Source organism: Scatophagus argus, chromosome 5 (assembly GCF_020382885.2).
Source record: "Scatophagus argus isolate fScaArg1 chromosome 5, fScaArg1.pri, whole genome shotgun sequence".
NCBI lineage: Eukaryota > Metazoa > Chordata > Actinopteri > Scatophagidae > Scatophagus > Scatophagus argus.
Genome location: NC_058497.1, coordinates 14,381,049 through 14,403,067, shown reverse-complemented (window position 1 = coordinate 14,403,067; position 22,019 = coordinate 14,381,049). Strand labels below are relative to the sequence as shown.

General features: G+C 42.2%; 1 protein-coding gene across 4 annotated transcripts in view; it reads left to right on the top strand.

The window, feature by feature from the left end:
• grik4 (glutamate receptor, ionotropic, kainate 4) overlaps positions 1–22,019 on the top strand; it is a 254,036-nt gene that overhangs the window by 219,435 nt on the left and 12,582 nt on the right. For all 4 annotated transcript variants that reach the window (XM_046389058.1, XM_046389057.1, XM_046389056.1 and 1 more), the window contains 3 exons: positions 8,639–8,746; positions 16,283–16,486; positions 19,068–19,181. In XM_046389058.1, the coding sequence (XP_046245014.1) occupies positions 8,639–8,746; positions 16,283–16,486; positions 19,068–19,181 (426 nt within the window). The remainder of the gene's footprint in view (positions 1–8,638; positions 8,747–16,282; positions 16,487–19,067; positions 19,182–22,019) is intronic.

Below are 22,019 nucleotides of genomic sequence, written 5' to 3'. Positions count from 1 at the left end.
ATATTTCAATCTACTGACTCTGTGTGTGTGTGTGTTCGTGTGACTGAGAGAGCCAGACAGATTGTCACAGTCCGTGTTACAGCTGTGTAATTGCAGACAGTAATTACAGTGATTTTACATTGCAAGACGTGGCAGTTTTAATCAGATATAAAGGTGCTCCAGATGGGCTCCTAAAACAAGGTGTTCTGATGGTACACATAAATTTCTGGTGTGCAAATTGAGTTTTGCCATAAATCATTTTATTTGTGTCTTTATCAGGGTCAGAATTTAATAGGTGCTTGTAGCAAAAATGTCCTGAAAAAACACATAAAATGCCAGTGAAAGTGAAATTATGATAAAGTCAAACAAAGGAAGTGTACAATATTGACTTTGGGACAAAAAATAGAATGGAAAACTGCTATTTGCTAACAGGGGAAAAGAAATAGTACTGATATAAATGTGGTGGTTATTTGCCAATGTGCAATGCAGCTGTATTATTTCTCTATTAAATAAAATTGTCCCTGAAAAGTTTCACAGCATCTCTGAGGATCAGATCAAGGGACTATAAAGCCTGCTGGGAAAATACTCCTCTTCCTGAGTGTTTGATTTTATTATGTTATCTATCTCTATCTTTATCCTGATAACAATAGTCAAAAACTGATCGGGACTGAGGATTCTGGTGTGGTTTTGTTGTCAGTGTTATACTGTCATAGAGGTGTGTGTTTTAAGTGTTTATGTTCATTTGCATGTGCAGTTCATTCACTGTGTTACTGCGGCACGTCACATTAACTTCAGAGCATTATCCATTAAACACAGTTTTGGCATTGTCATAGGGTGCCCATTGTACCTCAGCACACCATGACATGCCTTGGATTCCTTTCATATATATTTATATATTTTATTCCAGACCATGGAACAGTGGACCAGCTCTCGTTTTTGTCTTTTGTCTCTTTGCTAAGAGGGTCATGGGAGTGTGTCCACCCAGTCTCCATGTGTTTTGTGCACTTGGATAAGGAATGCAGCTCATCAGCAAGTCCTGTGGTGGATACTACAGTAGTATGGGATACCAGAGCCACTCCGATGCAGCCGGTATGAAAGTCAGCACTTTTGTATTGGAGATTGTGGCTTTCTGCTGAATATAGTAGATTGCACCCACAATGCAATTAGCTGCCCCAAGTGCAGGAGTTTAAGTTTCTCAGTCATGTTCACAAGTGATGGAAAAATAGCGTGAGACAGAAAAGCAGTTTGGTGCAACATTAGCAGGAATGCAGACGTTGTACTTGACCGTTGTGGAAAAGATGGAGCTGAGCCTAAAGGCAGAGCTCTGAATTTTCTACTCAATCTACATTCAAACCATCACCTGTAGTCATTAGCTCTGGGTAGCCACTGAAAGAATGAGATACAAGTGGCTGAAATGAGCTTCATCCGCAGGGTGGGTGGACTTTATGATAGGGTGAGGAGCTTGTATATCCAGAGGGAGCTCCTGTCTAAAGGTACCAGTGGAGTGTTTTGGCCATTCGATTGGAATGCCTCCTGGGCCCCGCCATTAGAGGTTGTCTGGGTACATCCAAACAGTGCAGATTCCAGGGCAGACCCAGAGAGATTACATATCTCATGTGGCCTTGGAACACCTTGGAATCCCCCAGGAGGAGCTGGAAAACATTGCTGAGGAGAGGGGTGTCTGGAATACTCTTTCCAGCAGGGAATTTAGACTTAATAATCATCTGCCTGGAAACTCAAATTCAAAGTATGATTTAAGTATCGGCTTTTCTGTCTCTTCCTCAAACAACTTTTTGCATTCTCGCTTTCTTTTTTTTTATGTTGGTTTCCACCTGTGGTAGCTTCTTCTTTTATGTTGTTTAATCTCTGCGGTGTTAGTGATGCTGTCTGTTCAGCTTATACTGATTTAACTTTTTATCACATCGCCATGTAAACCTTGTTTGGAAAGAGTGTTCTCATGCGGGGAACTGCTATATAAACTTTAGTTACAGAGTCAAAGCTACATGCTCTCTTGCCAGTGTCAGTAATGTTCAGTCCCAAAGCCATGGATCAGTTTATGAGCGGCTTTGTCTCCTCCACTTTATTGTGCACAAAGCTGCTTCTGTTGTGAATTAAACGTCCTGTCCTGCAGGCAGTCCTGGAGGTCAGAGAAGCTATGAATTTTGAGAAGAAACAACTTGTCTCCTAGCAAAAGACTCAAGTCACTTTTATTAGATTTTTTGTTCATTTCATTTTCTCGAAGGCAGATGAATACTAATCACAAGTCATAAATACAATTTAATGTATTGCTTTTGAAGTATAATTAGAATGTCTGGCCTGACATGAATTGGTTTGACTCTGAGGCCTTGTGCAACATGTGCATTCATATACTTTAAAAGCTAATTCAATCTGACATGGTTGTTTTGTTTTGTTTTGTTTTGTTTTTTTTCTTCTTGCAGGCTCACACACATGGACGCAGTCATTTTCAGCGGGGACGTAACACTGGAGACTGTGTCAGCTGCACAAAGCAGCTGTTGATTTAAATGTATGGGACTGGGGAAAAGCTTGGCAGCATTGTTTACGAGTCATATTAGTCGTCGTTTGACACATTTCTCCCTCAAGACCTCGCTGAGTTCAACTTCTTTTTCTTGTAAACTGACCAAGACTCAGTGAAAACCTTGGAGGGAATCTTAAGTTGTTCAGCAGCAAGGTTTAATGCAACTGCCTTCCCCCGAGTGTGCACAAAACACATAGCTGTTACATGTACTAGGGGCAGGAGTATGTCGCCACCAGTCAAAGTATCACGTATTGAATTGTAACTAATGGAATTATATGGGCTAAAATAAGGAATTATTCCAATCATCCTGAATCTTTCTCACCTGCTCAAAGTTATCTGTGACTACATATTCAGATTCATATTGAATTTGTTGAGACAGAGACTCACATCACTAGTCTACACACACCGGCATCCTCTGTGCGTCTCTAGCTCTCTCCTTTGTTTGGTCTCTCAGAGACGTACAGCAGTCCCCTTTCCTCTTTTGTTTTTCTCAGTTTGCACTTTGCAGGCTGGAGATGGGGAATAGATCAAAAGCAGAATGGATGAGCTGTTTTGCAAGATCCCCCAGTCTTAACGGATTTCAAGGCTGGGTGAGAGAGGTGTGTATGTGTTGCTTGGCTGTGTGTGTGTGTGTGTGTGTGCGTGTGTAATATGCGTGTACATGCAAATTTATGTGTGTGCCTGAATGCCTCTGTTCCTGTGTGCCTGCAAGTTTGCCTCTGTGTCTCTGTTTTTATCGGTCTTCACCCTTGAGCTCGTACTGAGACTCACGATATAATGTAGCTACAGAACAACCTTAGCTGCAGTGTAACCTTATAGGTATAGTTTCATGTTGTTTCCTCTGGGTGCAGACAGGTTCATCCTCACACTTGTTCTCTCTTCAGTCTTGTTAGATTCTTTGAGTCCCATTTGATCACAATCACTGTGATCATACTTTCAGGTTTTGTAACTAAACAGGATCAGCAAAACAATTGCATCTGATATAATGTGCCGTACGGTATGCACATTAGCTTGCCTCAAACTTGTGCTGTGGGATAACAGTAACAAAAAACAACATCATGTAACATCAGACAAATAAAAATTATATACTCCAGAGGGGGGCAAAAAGATGGCCACACAGACTGAACTCTGTGCAGGAGTCTTTACACTATGTATTCTTGATGTGGAGGCTTCGATGTGTATGCACAAATAAAAGCACAACAAATAACAATGCCATCGTGACCTTGTGCACAGCCCTTTTCCAGCTGCTATAAATGTCGTCACACCACCATGTCAGATGATCGTGACGGCTTAGCTTTCATATCTTCACGCTGCACTTTCAGATGAGTGGAAAGTCGAAATAGAGTAGGACTGGCGGGAGGTAACAACTGGAACACACCCCTAAAAAACTGCTCTGTCCCCAGTTTTGAGAGTATGTCTTTACTAACATGTCACTGGAGATGAAGACATTTGGACAGCCAGTAGTGTTGGAGAGCACAGACCGAGCAGGGACTGTGGCTGTGAGGGCATCCATTGTTTCCTGTGCTCTACAGGGATGCAGCACTCAGGGAACTTGGAGGAAAGCGCTGCTTTGAAGAGTTGCTCTGATAGCCGACAGACCATGTCTTCATCCTAGGGCTTGTGTCTCATTATGACAACTGAACAAGCACCATAATGCCAAATACTAAGTATGCTGAATAGCTTTGGGATGAATCACCAGATCCGGAATAGCATGATGTATTTGTGTGTGCTCAGACGAAACAAACAGACTGTTATGAAACAACAGATTTTAAAAGTGCATCCAGGTCAACTTTTTCCACACTTGCTTTTCTCCACTTCCAGGCTGCTTGACCAGCAGGAATACCAGTACCACAAGTCTGTAGCTTTTTTCTTTCTTCACAACTATGTGCTTTGCTCAATTCTCTCTTTATCATATGGCAATGCCAGCCACCTACACCACCACCTGTGTTTGTCTTTCCACTCGAATTTGCCGACAGCCCCACCCTCATTAGTCTCATTTTTATTGATGATGAGTCATACCAGAGAAAGCTGCTTTCTCATACATGCAACATTTACACACACTAATACAATGTCTTTGCCTTTCATTCGAACAATGTGATCATTGAGTGGATGCCCTCTAAATATAACTGTCCTTTGTATAGCTGCTGATTCAACCAGTGGTAATGTCCGCCAGTGGGTAGAAACTCCATCTAGCATATTTTCATCAAGCTGAGATAGCATAATGTTGCTATAAGAGCTATAAAACACCATCCTCAGAGGCCCGTGAGGATGTTCTTCACGTACATGCACACAACCAGCACCACACACACACACACACACACACACACACACACACACACACACACACACACACACATTTCTGTCCTTGACTCAGACTCATTTGCTCTGCTGTGACACCTGAATGCTTTAGTCTCGGTGTAAGTGGGCTGTATGACATTATGCTTGATAATGGTAGCTATTGCTTCTCTCATATATGATGGATGCATCTGTCACGGCGCAGTCTCGTTACACCCTATTGGATACAGCATTTTTCTGACAGGAAAATAAGCCAATCCTGACGCTTCAGTGAGCAGCCCCCCTAATCTTTTCCTCGTGCTGTAATTCCAGGTTGCAGAACGAACCCTGGGTAATCCTTCGCAGGGTGCGTCGTTCCACTTGTTGTCACATTCTTCATCTTTCTCTCTCTCTCTCTTTCCTCACTGTCTCTGTTTCTATTTTGTACTTACATAAACTATCTCGCTCTATGTGTGTGACTGTTTTCTGTCTCTCAGTTGCTATCTCTTTCTCTTGTTCTCTCCACCTTATGTTCTGGCTCCCTAGCTGGCTGCTCTTCATACTCTCTCATTGATTTTCTTTCCGTTCGCCAGCCTTGCCGCACCTATTCAGTAAATGATTGACATTCCTCTACATCTCTCTGTTTCTTTCCCAAGTCTTTTCCTTTTGCTCCTCTGCTGTTCCCTTCTCTCTTATTATACCCTATTTGTCCTCCCACTTCTCTGTTTCTCGGGAAAAGAAATAGTGTGCAAAACTCGTCAACAGTCTGAACTTTGTCTGAATTTGTTTCCTAGATTCACTGGTTGTTTTGCACAGTACTTACTTATTGTAATTGCGATGTAAATACTAAGTTAATGACACTGCAAATGAGAAACATCAAGTTACAGCTATTCATATTGTTGTACACAAACACTTTGCTGTATGGTAAATGCAGCTTCCTCTCTGTATGATAAAAGCTTATGAGTCTAATAGATTCTCGGGTTTGTGCTGCCTGTATAATGAGGTTTTGTGCTGTGGTTCAGTGCTGTTGCTTCACGAGGATTAATGCAACGGTTAAGGTTCCCTTCTCTTTAGATTTTCCACAACCTACAGAATTATTGCAAAAATGCGCTCCTAGGGAAATGACATGTAAGATGACTGATGTTCTTTCCTGGCTGTCAGATTAATGACAACTGTGCTGTGCTCTGATTAATATTTCTTCAATTTAATTAGTTGTGTGTTGGTGTTTTAGACACTTTTTGTGTCCTTTAGACATTTTCATGTCATCTTTTCATCCTATTTGTGCAATGCAATGAGTAACTTCCATTTTTATTGCACAACTCAATAAGTGTAATTTATTGCATGAAGTCTTACAAAGAATAATTAGAACATTAAAGGTTTTCAGTCTGTTTGATAAATGTCACGGTGTGTTCCCAAGCGTGCATTCCTGCTTACATTAGCTGCTGTATACATCTTCCTTCCTGTTAGTCGAAGTGACACACATACAGTACAGCTCTGTTTTCTACCCCTCCCAGCTCACAGAGAGTTGACGGCAGGGCCACCACGGGGCCAGTTCCTCTGCCGCCAGCATATGCTTCTTCTCCCTTCCTGCTCACAGCTCCCTCATCTCTCTCCACCTCCTGTTCCTGGGCAGGAGCCACGGTGCCACCCTATCCCATTACCCTCTCAGTCACTCCCACGGTCAGACCTTTGGAGACACCTGCTGAGCCCAGCCAAGCCACATACCTCCCCTCCCACCATCTCCACAGGCTTTGACAACTGATTGTGTACACTGATTGCTGAACACCATATTTCATAGGTCTCTTTTTTGGTTGTGCTACAGTGTTTCCTCCCTGTCTGTTTCTTGAGGCTGTCAGCACCAGAGTGTGTTGTTCTGGGGGTTTGTCTAACGCTGGTCTATTTGTGTGAGCAAGGTGCTGTTTCTCCCAACAAGTACACCAGAGGAAATGGAAGGAAAGATCTTTTTGATCATATACTCTCAAAGGAAATCTTTGATTCCGCGAGCTCTCTCTTTCGTTTCTCTCTCTCTCTCTCGCCCTCTCTCTCTCTCTCTCTCTCTCTCTTGAGCTTTCACATCAGAATTCATCACCAGTGTTAGGAGAGTGGTTAAACGGCTTCCAAATGTAGCCACTGATCAACTTGAATGGCTTGAAATCTGTCAAGAATTTCTGCAATTTAGCCTTGAAACAAACTATGACCAGACTCACAGGCCTGCTTTTGTTTATCCTTGCCAGTCTCCAACTGACAAGGATATTCCCAAAGGTTTTTCTAGCATGTAATCAGAGAGCTCATTCCAGTGACATGAATTGATTTACCCCAACACTGTATCAAAGCCAAATTAGATACCATATTTTCTCATTTATTCCTCCTATATAATATTCATAATGGAGGAAAGTTGATTATTGTGATAAGGGATATTATTTCTCTACAGTCTGGCAATGTTTACATAATGAGGTAGATTACAGAGTTTGAATGTAAATGACCAAAAGTAGTGTTTTGAATTGTCATCATTTTATTTTTCAATGAGCCTCACAGGTTGTGCTGAGGACTATTTAATAAAGTGGTGAAATATATGCAGGGTTTTTTTTGGCAACTGGTTTTCATAACAATAAGACACGCTGTATTCTTAGTGGGAACACAGTGGGCAGGATAACCTTAAAATACTCCTCCTATATTAAACTTAACAGGGGAGAAGTTACAATAGTGAAAGTTCCACAGACTAATGAACCCACCTGTTTTGCATGTTATCTTGATCTTGATATATCTCAAGGTTATCTTTTCTGCCAACACATACAGCAACTGCTCCCTTTATTATTGACAGAATTGCGTGGTTCTGCATCAGCCACATAAATGAAATGATAAGTTGTGAAGATACAAGATAAGGAAAGGAAAATAGTTTCGCTGATGTTTTTTTGTGTCACCAGATTGTATAACTCTTACCTTATAATCATCAACAAAGATGCATTGCATTTTGGGATCCCCAGTGACTGGGAATAATAATTATTATACAAGACACTACAGTGCAGGTAGAGAGTGAATTTGTAGTAACTGGAAAAGTCAAAACGTCATTGTTATGTCAAAACACAAAAAAACATTCAGTTTTAATGGATAGTTTTGCATTTTCGCTTTATCCAGTACTTGGACAGACTTTAATAAGCTCAGATGTTGCAGAATTTTCCCAGCCATTAGAGAAGACATGTAAATCCTTCAAGGTCAGAGCATACAAATCACTCAAGTCTTTTCTTGTCAATACCATTACAGAAAAATGAAGAAGAATGTGTAGCTGAAAGCATATTCACAAAGTAGATACACAAAAAGCTAATGCCTGACTGTCATTGTTTAGTTGTGGATTAACAAACTTGGATCAAGCAAATAAATGTATGGAGCAGGAGATGGAGATGGCCAAGACAGATTGAAAGGGGATGTGAGGAAAGACATCATGCGAGGTGGAGGTGTGAATCCCCACTTCAGCTGTAATGAAAATGAGAATGTGGCTCTGCGCCACAGGATTTGCCGGTAATTGGTTTAATGAATGCATTCTGTTACCTCTGATTGAACACATGCCCTGTGTTCTCTCCTCAAGAAGCCGCACACATGTTGCCTTTGTTCTTCCTGCAGTCTCGCTAACTTTCGCTGTCGCCATGTCACACAAACGTGGAGATCTGTCTACCGCTTCTGATCTGTCTTACACTGTCTTTGGTGAAGGTCATAGTGATTCTCCTTGAGAGTAGAGGGAGGCAATTAAATACAGATTGTTTCTGTTGGCCATTTCCAGCTGATGGACTTAGTGACTGATCTGTGTGTGTGTGTGTGTGTGTTTGTGTGTGTGTGCGTCTGCTGTCTTTGCAGATTGGCCTGTGGCACTCGGAAGATGGACTGTCCATGGAGAGAACTCTTCCATCAATCAATGTGACAGACACCCTTTTCAACACTACTCTTACCATCACGACAATATTAGTAAGAACCACTGTACACACACTGATGTGCACACATCAGCAGGAGTCCATGTCATTTTATTAGCTCAACTCCTGGGCTGATCTGCATGTGGCTGACTGGTTGACAGACCATTACCATATCAAAAGCCCATTTTGTGTTTTCAGATCCAAACTCAGTCCCCTTGGGATCAGAAGAACTGATGCCGTGCGATTGTTTTGCCCCTGAGTACTTCAGATGAGGCTACATCACAGTGCATCAGCAGGAGCTAATAATTCACAGTGTCAGCCATTCTCAGCCTCTGTTGTAAATATAGATCCTGCGAGTTCTCACTGCCTCGCTGTGCTACCTGTTACAAGGGGTACAGTTTTTGAGCAATTTACTTAATCACCTGCCATGTTATTGGTCAATAATTTATGGATCCTTAAAAGCTTATGAAACACGTAAGGCTTTTTCCTCAATGAAGGCTTTAGTTTAATGCTTTCGGTACCTCCCAAGTAAATTGAGTATCTGGATCATAAATTTAATAAACACAAGTAAATTATTTAAATAAGATTAAAAAGGGGAGCAAAAGTGTCACTCCTGCTCCTGCTCTGCCTTTGGTTATTTAAAAAGTGGACAAACAAAATTCAATTGAGAAGGTATAATCAGTCAACAGAATTTATGGGCTTTATTCGAGAACAAATTGGCCGACACTTATCGCGAAAGCGCCCCTTCAGACATCTCATTCGTGCATTAATGAAAGGGGCTCTAGAGGCTCAACATGCTTGAATAAAACTAGTTTGTACGACGCTCTTTTCGACCAAGTATTGGCAAAACTGTTTGTATCTGTTCCAGTTGGCGACAGCTGCCGCCTGCAGTATCTCTCTCCAAAACTTCTCATCGATTTGCAAGTCTTTTGTAGTCTCAACACATTGAATTGTAAATACAGTATGAGTATAATGGTGCACAGTTCCAGTCTTTCCTCAAAGGCATTTATGATGTTCAGGTGTTGCTGCCAAAATATCTGGAAGTAGATGTGCAAAGAGAGCCTGAGAGAAAAGTTTGAATATCACATGTTTTGTCTGAAGCAGTCAAGCACTTGTTTGAAGCAGACTGACCCAACAGATGCCTTCAGGTACAGTTTATCCACTGGAGCTCCTGGCTTTTATTTGTCAGCATATCAGCGTGGTCTGTGATGAGCTGTTCACATATCTATTCACTGTAACTCTGAAAAAATGGGCATAAATTCTGCCATTGAAACACATCCATCCATCCATCCACCCCTTTTCCACCCTCACTTTATCCTTGTGGGGTCATTTGGAGGTGGGGTTGGGGGACTTAGCCTATCCCAGCTGACCATTTGAAACACATGTTGCACTAATTTAAGTGATGCACAAATGTCGGTGTACTGTCAGTATTCCCAACTCATCCATTTCTTAACAGTGATTAATTACTCATCAATTAATTACCTACCTCTTTTAATTAGTAGAGCAGATGTGTTAGGAATTCCCAACCCTTGTGAGAAGATTGTAATGCTGCCTTCACTGTTTTACAGTAGCTTTGATAAGGCTTTTGTGTGTTGATGTGCCACCGTAAAACATCAAAGTTACTGAGTGGATTCATGTTGGAACGGCATAAAACCATTCAGATCTCCAGTCAGCTCCGTGCGTTCCACGTCTTTCTTCATCCCTCGACATACACACGCGAACGCATAGACAGGTCACTCACGCAGCTCCTCCTCCTCCTCCTCGGTGATGAATTTGACAATAAGACACAAAGTGGCCTGTAAGCAGAGGCAATTGGCCCAATGTGTTATTCTGAGTGGCTGGCTTATCAGCCTTGGAGCCCTGGGAACGAGGGAAAGGAACGATGCCATATTTCGTCACCGAACAACTCACTGGTCTCATTGAGACTGATTTGGATTTAGATGGAATGGTTCATTTCGCACAGGAGGGGAAGGGCACGGGGGGCATGGGGAGATGTGTGTGCGTGCGTGTGTGTTTGGGTTGAGGGGGAGTACAAATGAGACTGTGTTTTCACAACAGAAAGAGGGTGTGAAAGAAAGAATTGGCTGTGCACAGAGCTTTGATTTCACTTTGGAGATACAGAGTCCCTGGACCAAACTTCGGAAGCCACCAAGGAACAATTTTCAGTGCCTATCACAGCTCATTCATCATGGCGTGATTGCTGTGTCGCTGTTATCTCGCTTGTAGGCGGCAGACGAGTCGCAGCTGAAAGCCTCCATAAGAATTCCTTACCTGTAGCGCTGGCCTGGGAGACTGTGCGTGTTCCCGCGTCCTCGCGCTCGCACTTACAGTATTTATGGATGCTCTCTTACAAGCATTTGTGTGTGTGTGTGTGTTTACGTTCAGTATTTGTATGTCCGCGTGCACTCCTGACACATTCACCTGGCCTTTACAGGGCAGTTTCATCTCATCTACCCGAGGCCATCACCTTACCCCTTCGATTTCACAAACAGCTTTAGGGAAGGCAAAAGACACAGTAACAGAATTGATTATCACATTACAGCTGGGCCACAAGCCGTGTGTTCGTAATCAATGATTGAGTTTGTTACAGGCGCGGTTTAGGTGTTCATATCCTCAGTAGCCACGCTGATGTAATGGAAAATGGCCGGTTTATCTTTGTAATAAAATTCTGTTGTTCGTGTTCCTCTGAATCGTGTGTGATTTCTTTCTGTTTTGAAATACAGTATTTTCAAGTAATAGAAACAGAAATAGAATAAACAGTAATAGGAATAGAAAGTAATTTTCATTTCTACATTTTCAGTCTTGTCTCGTGCTACGTGATTTGCATTGTGATAGCTTTTGGAGACACAAGTTAGCATCTTTTCGCATGACACTAACAGATGTTTCCTCAATACAAGATTCCGCTCACCAAATGTGTGATTCTAAGGTTAAACTGGAATCAAAGAGCTTCATTGATATGAATATAAATAGACTTGCATGCGTGGACAAGGCTGTGAGGCCAAGAGCATCACAGTCGGTTGTTGTTTTTCTTCCGACTTTAGTTTCAGTCCACATGTCTCGTGCTCGTCTTGTGTGGCCCCCTGCAAAAGCTGAACACCACCTCCTCCTAAAAAAATACACATCCCTTATCCATACACATTAAAATACAGCAGACACAGCAAACACACAAAGCCTTCGACTTCCTTCCTCTCTGCCGTGCACACAAACTGTTTATTTTTTATGAAGCCACATCCTGTGAAACACGTTTGAGTGAGAGATTTTCCGGTCTCTTTTCACTGACTTCATATGAGTACATGTGGCAAATCATTAAAACAACCTTGTTAATACATCACTCATTTGAACAGGCTCTTAAATGCTACTCGTGCTCAGCACCCTCACAATTCTGGACTCCTTGATATTCATCCGTTCTGAAATAAATCAAATGGAGCCTTACCTGTAGGGACATCTCTCTTTGTTGCCAGCTTTATGCCCTTGTTAGAGAATCATATAGTCTCAATATTTAAATCCCAACTCAAGACTCATTGTTCTTGTTAATGGCTGAAACCTGCTCTACAGAAAGAGACATTTTTTGCTTTTGTCAGCCAGAGCACTCTGGGTCATTCCTTTAGTTTTCCTGCAGACTACTTTTATGTCACTAAGTGCTCTCATATCCACTCACGCACATGTAAGAATTCAACGGTGCACATAGTGCTGACTGATGAAAGCAGGAACAGAAGCAGATTTGCTGGGCACTGAGACATGTGCACATGAATTTCCACACACAGACAAAAGTTCTGTCCCCAGTTCTTGAATTTTGGTTTGTTTTTGCTCTCTTGTCGTTTGTGTTTTTTCCTGTTAAGCAGAAAACAGATTGTTGAAGTTTGCTTTATAAAAAATTAACATGACCTAGGCCTTTTTGTAATGGCCTAGTGTTGTCAGAGCTTCTGTGGCTCTTCTTCAAACAGGACTACAGAACTCAGGGAGAGAATTATATAAGTGCAAGTTTTTAGGGGTAAAAAAAAATAGTTGAGGAAAGTGAGGAGGGTTGTGTGAAGACATCCCGAACACCCTGACGTTTTAAAATGGAAAACTCCACCGTGGTGTGTGGAGCTGAATGTGAACAACACCCACTGCTGCACCTGACGCTCTGTGTCTGTATGTGTGTGCGTCTTCCTCCAGAGTTATCAGTCCACAACCAGACTCCTCATGGTCTGGGAATAAGAGGCTGCTTTAAAAGTCTGCATTTCTTTAGAGCTTCAAACTCATAGCTTTATTGCTGTTTTGCTGTGGTGTGCAAAAGAAGGTAGATGGAATTTCCTTGTGATTTAGCCTTCATATGAGAGAGCACTTTCATACCCCCGCATAGACTTTTCATACCTTTTATATAGTTATTTTTGTGAGATTTTGTTCTCAACTTCACAGAGGCTCCTCGAAGAAGTGGGTTCTTTCAGCGATTTTTTTTTTTTTTTTTTTTTTTTGTCAATGTTTGGTGGAAGTTTTTGGATGAGTATGAAGTACAGCAGATATATGATCATTTAATATGAGTTGTGTTTCCATTTCTGCAAACTGGCACAGATCTGGTTAACAGACACTTTTGACTGGACATTTTTGTAGAACAACCGGAGCTCAAAGAAAGAGAGACAAATTGAAACAAAAGGAAAGTGACAAAAGCAAAAAAAAGCTGAGAATCAAAAGAGAAAAAAATTTACTGACTTGATAAGAGACAGCCCCTGGGTTATTGATTGCTGTTGGATTTTTACTGGTGCGATTGATGGATGTTTGCCAGGTCTGATTTTATTACTCCGTACTTAACCAGGTCAACACTGAGGGATGGAGGGAGGACAAGCCACAAAAGCAATATGTTCTAGCCTCACTCCAAGAGATGATGCTTCCTAATGATGGCAGCCATTTGTTATAAATAGACAATGTTTTTACGGTTCTTCACACACATAAATCAACAAGAATCTGCACGGTGAATTATGTGTGGGTTATTTTTTTTTTCTTTGCTTAATAAAGTCTTATAGCAGGACACAAACATGCGTTTATCCAGGCACATTACTGGTCCTCTGTTCTGTTGGTGTGAAGAGCCATGAAGTGGATGTAGCAGGTTTGTGTGCTTCTTCATTTCTTCTCTCTTCCCTCAGTGCAGCTCATGTAATGCACAGAATGTCTGTGAAAGCCAGCCTCTGTAATAATGTTGCAGAAATTGGAAGGAGAGTGAAAACATCTGAGTCGGTCCGGCTTGACTGCGACTCGGTGCTTGAAAAGCTTCAGCCGTCTGTGAGCTGTGAAATTAGCATTTATATTGTATCCCATGCTGAAACATGAGCATGCATAGGTGTCACCTTAGGCCAGTGAGGTGACATGTTTAGCTGTTTTAAGGACCTAATGAACAGATGGACAGGTTTACTTTCATAGATTTGTGCATACGGCTGGTAATTTCACTGATTCTGAGGCAAAGGAACATTTTGTTTTCTTCCTCTGAAAGGCCAAGGCTGATTATGTGTTGATGTTTTGTTTTTGTCAATAAATCCAAAGAAAAGACTTAAACCAGTAAATATGGACAAGATGTCTCTCTGTAGCCATCAAATGTAAGCTCAGTAAGTTCACTTCAAAAATGATTAAGGAATATTTAGTTTTATAGGTTTTTAAAGAAACACCTTCTCTAATAGGGAGTATTTTTAGCAACAGTTCTGCGGTGTTGTCACCTAAAAATCACTTTTACTCATCTTTCAAAGCAAACATGGGTGTTACAAAAATACTCTACTCAAAAAATGTTGGTTGTGAACATAATCCAGGTGCCAATTATGTTTCCCAGCACAGGATAATTAGGAAAACAAATCAGCGTTATGCAAAGGAAATTTCTAGGTGACAGGTTAGTCAGTATTTAAACCAGCAGGACTGCAGTGCTCATTTTCATTGTGATGAAACAACTCCTTCAACAACAGTGTGACTCATAGATGTGTTCTCAATGTTCTCTGGACAGCAATGGAGCTCTGTGGCACAGATGAATAAACAAATGATTCACAGGTGACACTTAGTGGGATTAATTGATTATTTGTTTTGTTTTCTTTTTATAGGATTGGCTGACGGCAAGAAAATAACATACACCTGTGCAGCTCGCTCATGCTGTATCTTGTAATGTAGTCTTGGTCATCTACCTCTCTGTCAGAGCCTGCAGGTTATTGTTGCTACGCAGCATGAGCTATGAGCATAGTTTGATAACTTGAATCTATATGCAGATTCTTGGTGCAGACAGAGCAAGTCGTCCAGTAGTCATTTTATAGTCATCCTTATGAAAGCAGAACAGAAGGCTGTGGGTCCTACTGTCCAGTGATGCACTAGGCAAAGTCACAGTAACAGCTGTGCCACCTGGTGAGCACCAAGTTCTCAAGTATTCACAGGTTTGGTGTAACTACTATTTTTGTGGCTTTCACTGTGAGGCGAATCATTCACCAGTCAGCCTGCTACCACACAAATATATCCAGCTGTGGAGATGAAAAAACAATTTCACTTTTATTCCAATTCTCAAAATACATCACTGCAACACGATTGCTTATGCTTTACCCTTCTGAGAGCTGCCGCAGTGGCTTTGAATGGCTTACGCACATGACTCTGTGGTGAATTAAAAGCACCCCCAATGGAGGCATTTATGTTAACACAAGTAGTTGACAGTCTCTTTAACAAGATCCTGGTTACATAGAAATTTACACACGCCCATATGTTTTGCATAAGCACACAAACTTTTGTTTAAAAAAAAAATACTTTTACGCAAAACTTCTATCCGCAACAATAAAGAAAGCAGAGCTTTGTTTTCCTTTTGTTTATTTTTAAAAATGGCGAGTGTCAGCACGAGGAACACTTAGACTTGTTAATCATTGTTATCTGTTGTTGTTGCCAAAGTAAGTTAGTTTTAGCTGGATTCCCGGGCTGAGTGCAACCGCAAAGTGGTACATAACACTGTCTCCTTTATGATGTAGTGCAGCCTGAGCACACGCTGGTTTGACAGTTGCATTATTTGAAAAATAGCACAATAAGAATGGCTCCAAAATACATCACTGCAGGGCTCTTTAAATCTTCCAACAACATCAACTAAATGACAAAACAAGACATAAATAAACAGACAGCAGAACGGAGAGTTGGTTCTTTAAAAGACAGGATATAAATACATGTGTGGTGAGTGTGTGTGTGTGTGTGTGTGTTTGTGCGTGTGGTGGGAGGAAACCTGCTTTTGTTTCACATCCACTTTTTGCTGGGTATAAAAGATTAGCACGCACTTGTGTGCACCTGAGTTTAGTGCCTGGCTCATATCCACAAATCTCTCATTTCACCGAAGCCAGTAAACCTGATGTGAACTACAAACCTCCAGAGGACATACTGGATGCTTGCATCATGTGTCCTGACTGTAAAATCTTTAGTTAGTTTCTGTAAAGCAATCATATTAAAGCAACATTATGTAACTTTTAAAGTGATCCTGCAGAAATTGATTGTTGAGTGTCATTGCCAGGTTGTCAAATCCCAACCTTGTCTATGCCACATCATGCTTTGGTACATTTATAGCAAGTCAGTTGGAGATGCACTCTGTACAATGCAAGCTGTGTGCATTTTGCAGGAGAATCCATATGTGATGCTGCGGCCGAACCACCAGGAACTGGAGGGAAATGATCGCTACGAAGGCTTCTGCGTGGACATGCTCAAAGAGCTGGCAGATATTCTCAAGTTTAAGTATCGCATCCGACTGGTGGGGGACGGACTGTACGGGGTTCCCGGAGCCAATGGAACATGGACCGGCATGGTTGGCGAGCTAATCTCAAGGGTATGTAAATACATACACATGCACAGATTTAAATGTAGCCTGAAAGCAAACCCTACACCATAAATTGTCACATTTTAATATTGCATATACATGTAAGCACACCTTAAGCGTATCTTAAAATCGCTCACACACACAAAAGTGTAACGCTCAGCTCTCATATAGTTCACAACAGCATTCCTTCATGTCGTATACTCTTTTCATTCAGCGGTTGCCCTTTTCAGCTTAAGCGCAGTGTTTTCTAAAACAGTCACAGCTCGTTGGTGGCTTGTTCCCTGTCAGCTCCTTTCCTTAAGCCTTCTGAACTGACCTGAACAGATTTTTCCTCCTGAATCAGTCTATGTTGCTGCTGTTAAATCTCTAAGTGAGGTCTAACAGTCTTCCAGCTACACTGTATGTCGCAGTTAACAGGCAGATAAGGTTATATAAGGGAGCTGAGGGGGGAAAAGGGAGTGAGGAAAGTGTGGAAGTGACGTGGGCGTAAAACAGTGAGGAGGAAGACGAGTGAAGTAGGGAGGGACTGAGCCGATCGTGAGAGGTGATCTGTCTTAATTCTCTGGGCTAATGGAGGGCAAAGCCATTAAGTATGTAAAGCAAAAGAGTGCCTGCTCTTGTTACTGTCTCAGCCTGCCGCCACCCTCGTCCCCTCTAAGTGGCCTGTAGATGAGTGACCTTCAGAGAGGTCAACATGTGTCTCTGACAGCTGTTTGAGCTGTGGAATGGCAAGACGAGGATGGAGAGAAAGTGTCAAGACGTACTTGAGGGGGATTTGCTCTGGGATGGTGGGACATCTGGAGGGATGTTCCACAGTGGACAGAAAGGCTCGAGTTTGTTTGGTTAAAGGCTTAGAAGGGGATGGGAAAGATTGCAGAATAAAAAGATTGTGAAAGAAAACAAAGGAACAGCCACGGTTGTGAGTTTAACAGATGAAAGTTGAAAAGCTGAAACGATGTGAAATATACTCTTGGTAGCAGCAAAGGAGGACAGCCTGAGGTTACTCTGGACAGCAGCTACCTGTGTCCCTGCCAGTGCTGTTCAGCCGGAGTATTATTTGACTGTATGAGGGTGATTAGTTTGACGGGTGTCAGACAGTCTGAGATAACAATGAGACACGCCAGAAGGGAATACAGACCAAAGTACATAAGTACAGTATGTTCCGGTTCCTTAATCCTCAGTGCTGCAGCTGGAGAACAAAGGCATGCAGCATCTCCAAAGACTAAACTTTTTAGTCAAATGCTACATCCTAGAGGGTAATGTTTAATTCATCCCTCACACTCGCAGGTTTTATTTTGTCCTTTTTTTAACCAGGTTAGCAAGATACAACTGAATGCAAGTGGAAACAGGTGTGATGCAATATTGAGCAGTCAACAACACATTGGGTTGGGGGTTTTTTCAGTTATACTAGAAGGCAGCAGGAATCCGGTAATCAATATTAATATGCTATTGTCACATAAATATTTCAGTGGCTGGCACGATGTGCGTGTGTGTTCATTTTTCAAAAGATCAGTGACTTTCTTTGTTGAAATTGCCTGGATGGTCCTTCGCTCCATGTGGCTTCCTTCCGGCACCGGGAGAAGGCGTTCAGACTTTCGAACGACAGAGAGAGGAAAAGGATGAAGCGGAGGCTGGGCACAGCTGATGATGGAGGGTCAAAGCCTACTGGCTGGGCATAAGGTAGCAGGAGTGTGGGCTGGGACAAGGTTACAGAGGAAATTGTAAGTGTAATGTGCTAACTGGAGCACAGACATAGGGGGACTGGGTCTTTATGAAGATGAAGCGCTCAATGTCCTCAGTGTTTTTGCGCCTGTTCGAAAGGTTAGAGTGATTATGAGAGGAAAATATTTAAAAATGAATAATGCAGAAAAAAAATTGCTCTTTCGTGTATGTCAGATGTCCTTCTCTCTGTCTCTCTTTCCCGGAGATGCAATCAGTGTTTAGAGGATTTTAGGTGGTGTCTGCAGTGCTGCTGCCGCTGCTGCAGTAGAGCTCCTTTCTCCTCACTCCCATCCTGCCGTTCCTCTCCGTCTCTTCAATCCTCTTAGTTCTCCTGCAGCGGACAAAGAGCAGCGCGTTGCTACTCTTCACTCCTCAGGGAGATGAAAAATCCCTTGCAGTTGCACTTTGCCATCCTGTATTATTAGTAGACAACCATCCTGTGTTCAGCATATATTAACCATTTCCCTGTGTGTGTGTGTGTTTGTCTGTCTGTCTGTTTCTAAGTCATTTTATTTGACAGCATACCTTTGGCCAGCCATAATGGTTACTCTGATCTCTCTTGTGCCCTACACCCTCTGTCTCTCTTTCACACACATGCATGCACACACACTCACAGTGACAATGCTGGATTATCCTCACCAGAGATAGCACTATTGGCAGACAAAAGAGGCTATGAGATATAAAAGGGCTTTATTGGGGAATTAGCATCTAGCATCCCTCTTCTTATACCATCCTTGTCTTCTTTTCAAGAGTTTAAATCATTGGTTATGTCATAAACTTATGTTCCGTCCCCGTGGCTTGGCTCAGTATGAGCACGTCTTTGACTGTATTTACATGACGTGTTTTCTCTCGCCCCTTTGTGTTTCAGAAAGCTGACCTGGCAGTCGCGGGCCTCACCATCACTGCAGAGCGTGAAAAAGTCATCGACTTCTCCAAGCCCTTCATGACCCTCGGTATCAGCATCATGTACCGCGTCCACCTGGTGAGTTTGCTCCAGTCAGCTACCTCCTCACACACACACACACACACACATGCACGCACACTCTAACCACTCTCCCTTTGGACCTGTGAAGTCTATCCGTCTTCGTTTGGCTAAATCCCTCCTCAAATTCTCCTCTTTTTCGCCTTATCATCGTTTTTACCTCTCAGCTACTCCCCTTCCCCCTGCCTCCGTGTGTTTTCAAAGCTATACCCTTCTCTTCCTTTCTTCAACCTCTCCTCCAACTTAGTCTTGTTTTATCTCTCCAACATCCCTTCCCTTTTACCCCTGCAGTCTTACCTTGTTAATAGTGTCCAGTTCTTTCCACTTCTCCCGTGTTTGCCTGTTTCCTCCTTCTGTTGCTGATTTTGGCAGCACCAGATGGCCTGTTTCACTGTGTGAACTTCCTAGTGAATTCGCAGTTTTGCAGTTGTTTTCTGCTTGCCCTCTAAACGGGTTTGGCCATCTTATTCACCCAAGCAATGCCCTCCGTGCTCCGCAGAGAGCAATCCCAAGTAAGAAACAGTGAAACAACAGCAGTGCCGGTGGAAATGAGCCAGTGTTTGCAGAGTCAGAGGCTCATTAATCAGTAGACCTTCACCAAAACCCAAGGTGACACAACAGGGCCCAGTACGGCACTGACCACTTTCAGCACTGAGGTGTCCATGCACGTGCACTGTCTAACATTAGTGCATCCAAGTAGAGGTATCCCAGAAGGGCATTTACTGACTTTCCCTCCTGCTCCTGTAAACCTCCCTCCTTTTCACCTTCCTGTAGTCGCTGCACAGCGTTAATAAGTGAAGCAGTGAGGGACTCAGTTGACCACTGACAGTTGTGGAGAATCAGTCGATGTTCACAGCAGGTGCTGTGTTAAATGGGCTGCTGGATCGCGTATCACCTCTGAAGTGTAAGGCAGGTGGTAGCATGAGGAGGTGACATGGAGCTGACATACCCAAGGGCTGGCACACACACAGTCGCAGAGCTGAGTTTGCTAAGACTTGACCCAGCTGACACCCAAATTCCCAGTTAAGTGGTCATTCATGTATATGTGTATGTTCTGTCTCATTACAGATATCTACAGTTTAGGTGCATAAATCCACAATGTGAACTCATGGATATCTGCAATTGAATTCTGGCTAGTAATGATTCCAGTTTCAGATATCTACATTGTCCTTTTTAAATGAAGTTCTGTGTTGAACTGGAACTATGACCTGCAAAATGATTGACTTGAGTTAGTCATAATTTCTCTATATATAGCTATTATCTAGTTATAGTTATCTTGAAATGAATTTTCAAGCTTTTTGAGTTTTTGACATGGTTTACGGCGCTGCAGCCCATGCGCAACAGTTGGTTGTCACGTACCAAGTCGTTTTTCAGTCACGACAACGTCACAACAACGTTAATATTTGTCATCTTAATTCCAAATAGTCAGCCCAGGTAATAGATGCTCAAATGGCCTGCTATAAATAAGAAAGAACTTGAGAAAGTTATGTTTAAGATAAAGCACTGGTCTATGGAGTTTTTGACGAGGGAGAAATGAGAACGGTGCCAGATAAGAGGTGTCCCTTGTCTCTACTATCATTTCCTCATGCTCTCACTCTCCTGTTGCTCCTTGGCATCTTCTCAGATCTGACTCAGGGCGGTCCCTCAGCATGCCTGTAAAATTCGATATTTGAATTTCTGTGACTGCATGTGTTTGGTTCTGACCCACTGACTATTGATCTGAGGCACACTGATTTCTGCAAGGGGCTTTGCTGCTTGTTTCAAACTTTAAATGAAAATTCCAGTTTGATCAATAAGAATGGTGAATGCAATAAAATATGGGTGGGGGGGGGGGGGGTAATTAACCTCATAATAAATAAGTCTGTCTCTGTTACTGTGCATTTGTCTTGGCTTTAATTTCTACATAAATGGCCGAGCAGTACCTGTCCTCAACAATAAGTAAAGTAAAAGGTATAGTCCTGTTTGCTCTAAACTGTTCACCTGCTAAAAAAGCTATCACAAATTGTTTCATAGCAAAAGCAGCTATACTAAATAAATTCATTTCCTGTATCCAACAGCAGAAAGAGACAGCAAACCTGGATTCAATAAACTGTCAGTTTTTCTTTAGAGAGTTCAGAGCGACAGCAAATCTCAACACTTAACCCGTCACGTGATTTTGTGTCACTGTTTTACATTACAGGAAAAGACAGGGGATCCTATTGTCTGAGTGGATCACTGTTGTCTCGCACACTCGCTGTGATGTCTGGGAAACCACACTGAAATTAAAAATACAAGAATAAATCTCAGAGAGCTTGTCTGCAGAAAAACAGCAGTAGTTGTCTAAGTTCTCCAGCTTTTTTGCTGCCTATTTTGCGCCCGGTTGGGGATTTGTAGTTATGTACTATATGCAGCTGTGTAATACTGTATATTGTATTTTGTGTGGTTTGAGGGCATAAAAATAAATCTGACTTGTTTTTATCTACAAATCAAGGAGCACACCTTCATCTCAGCAGCCACCGCAATGTGTGAATTAGGCATCAAAATTATAGATTCAGATGTAACCTAGAGCTGTTGTCAATCTCTTCTCATAAAAATCATCCCTGCCATTACATTTGTCATCTGTGCGACACAAAGCCATATGCTGTAAAACAATCTGTGATAAATTATATCTCTGTGCCACTTCCGCCGGCTTAAACATTTCCTGTATTTTAGAAGGAATTGTGCAACTGTGTGTGTGTGTGTGAGTGAGTGAGTGTAAGAGAAAAAGAGAGCAGCGTTTAATTAGACATAGGAGTTAATTAGGGGTGTGTGGAAGCCGTGTCAGATTCAGCAGCTGCCCTGAGGGTTGGAGCGAAGCAT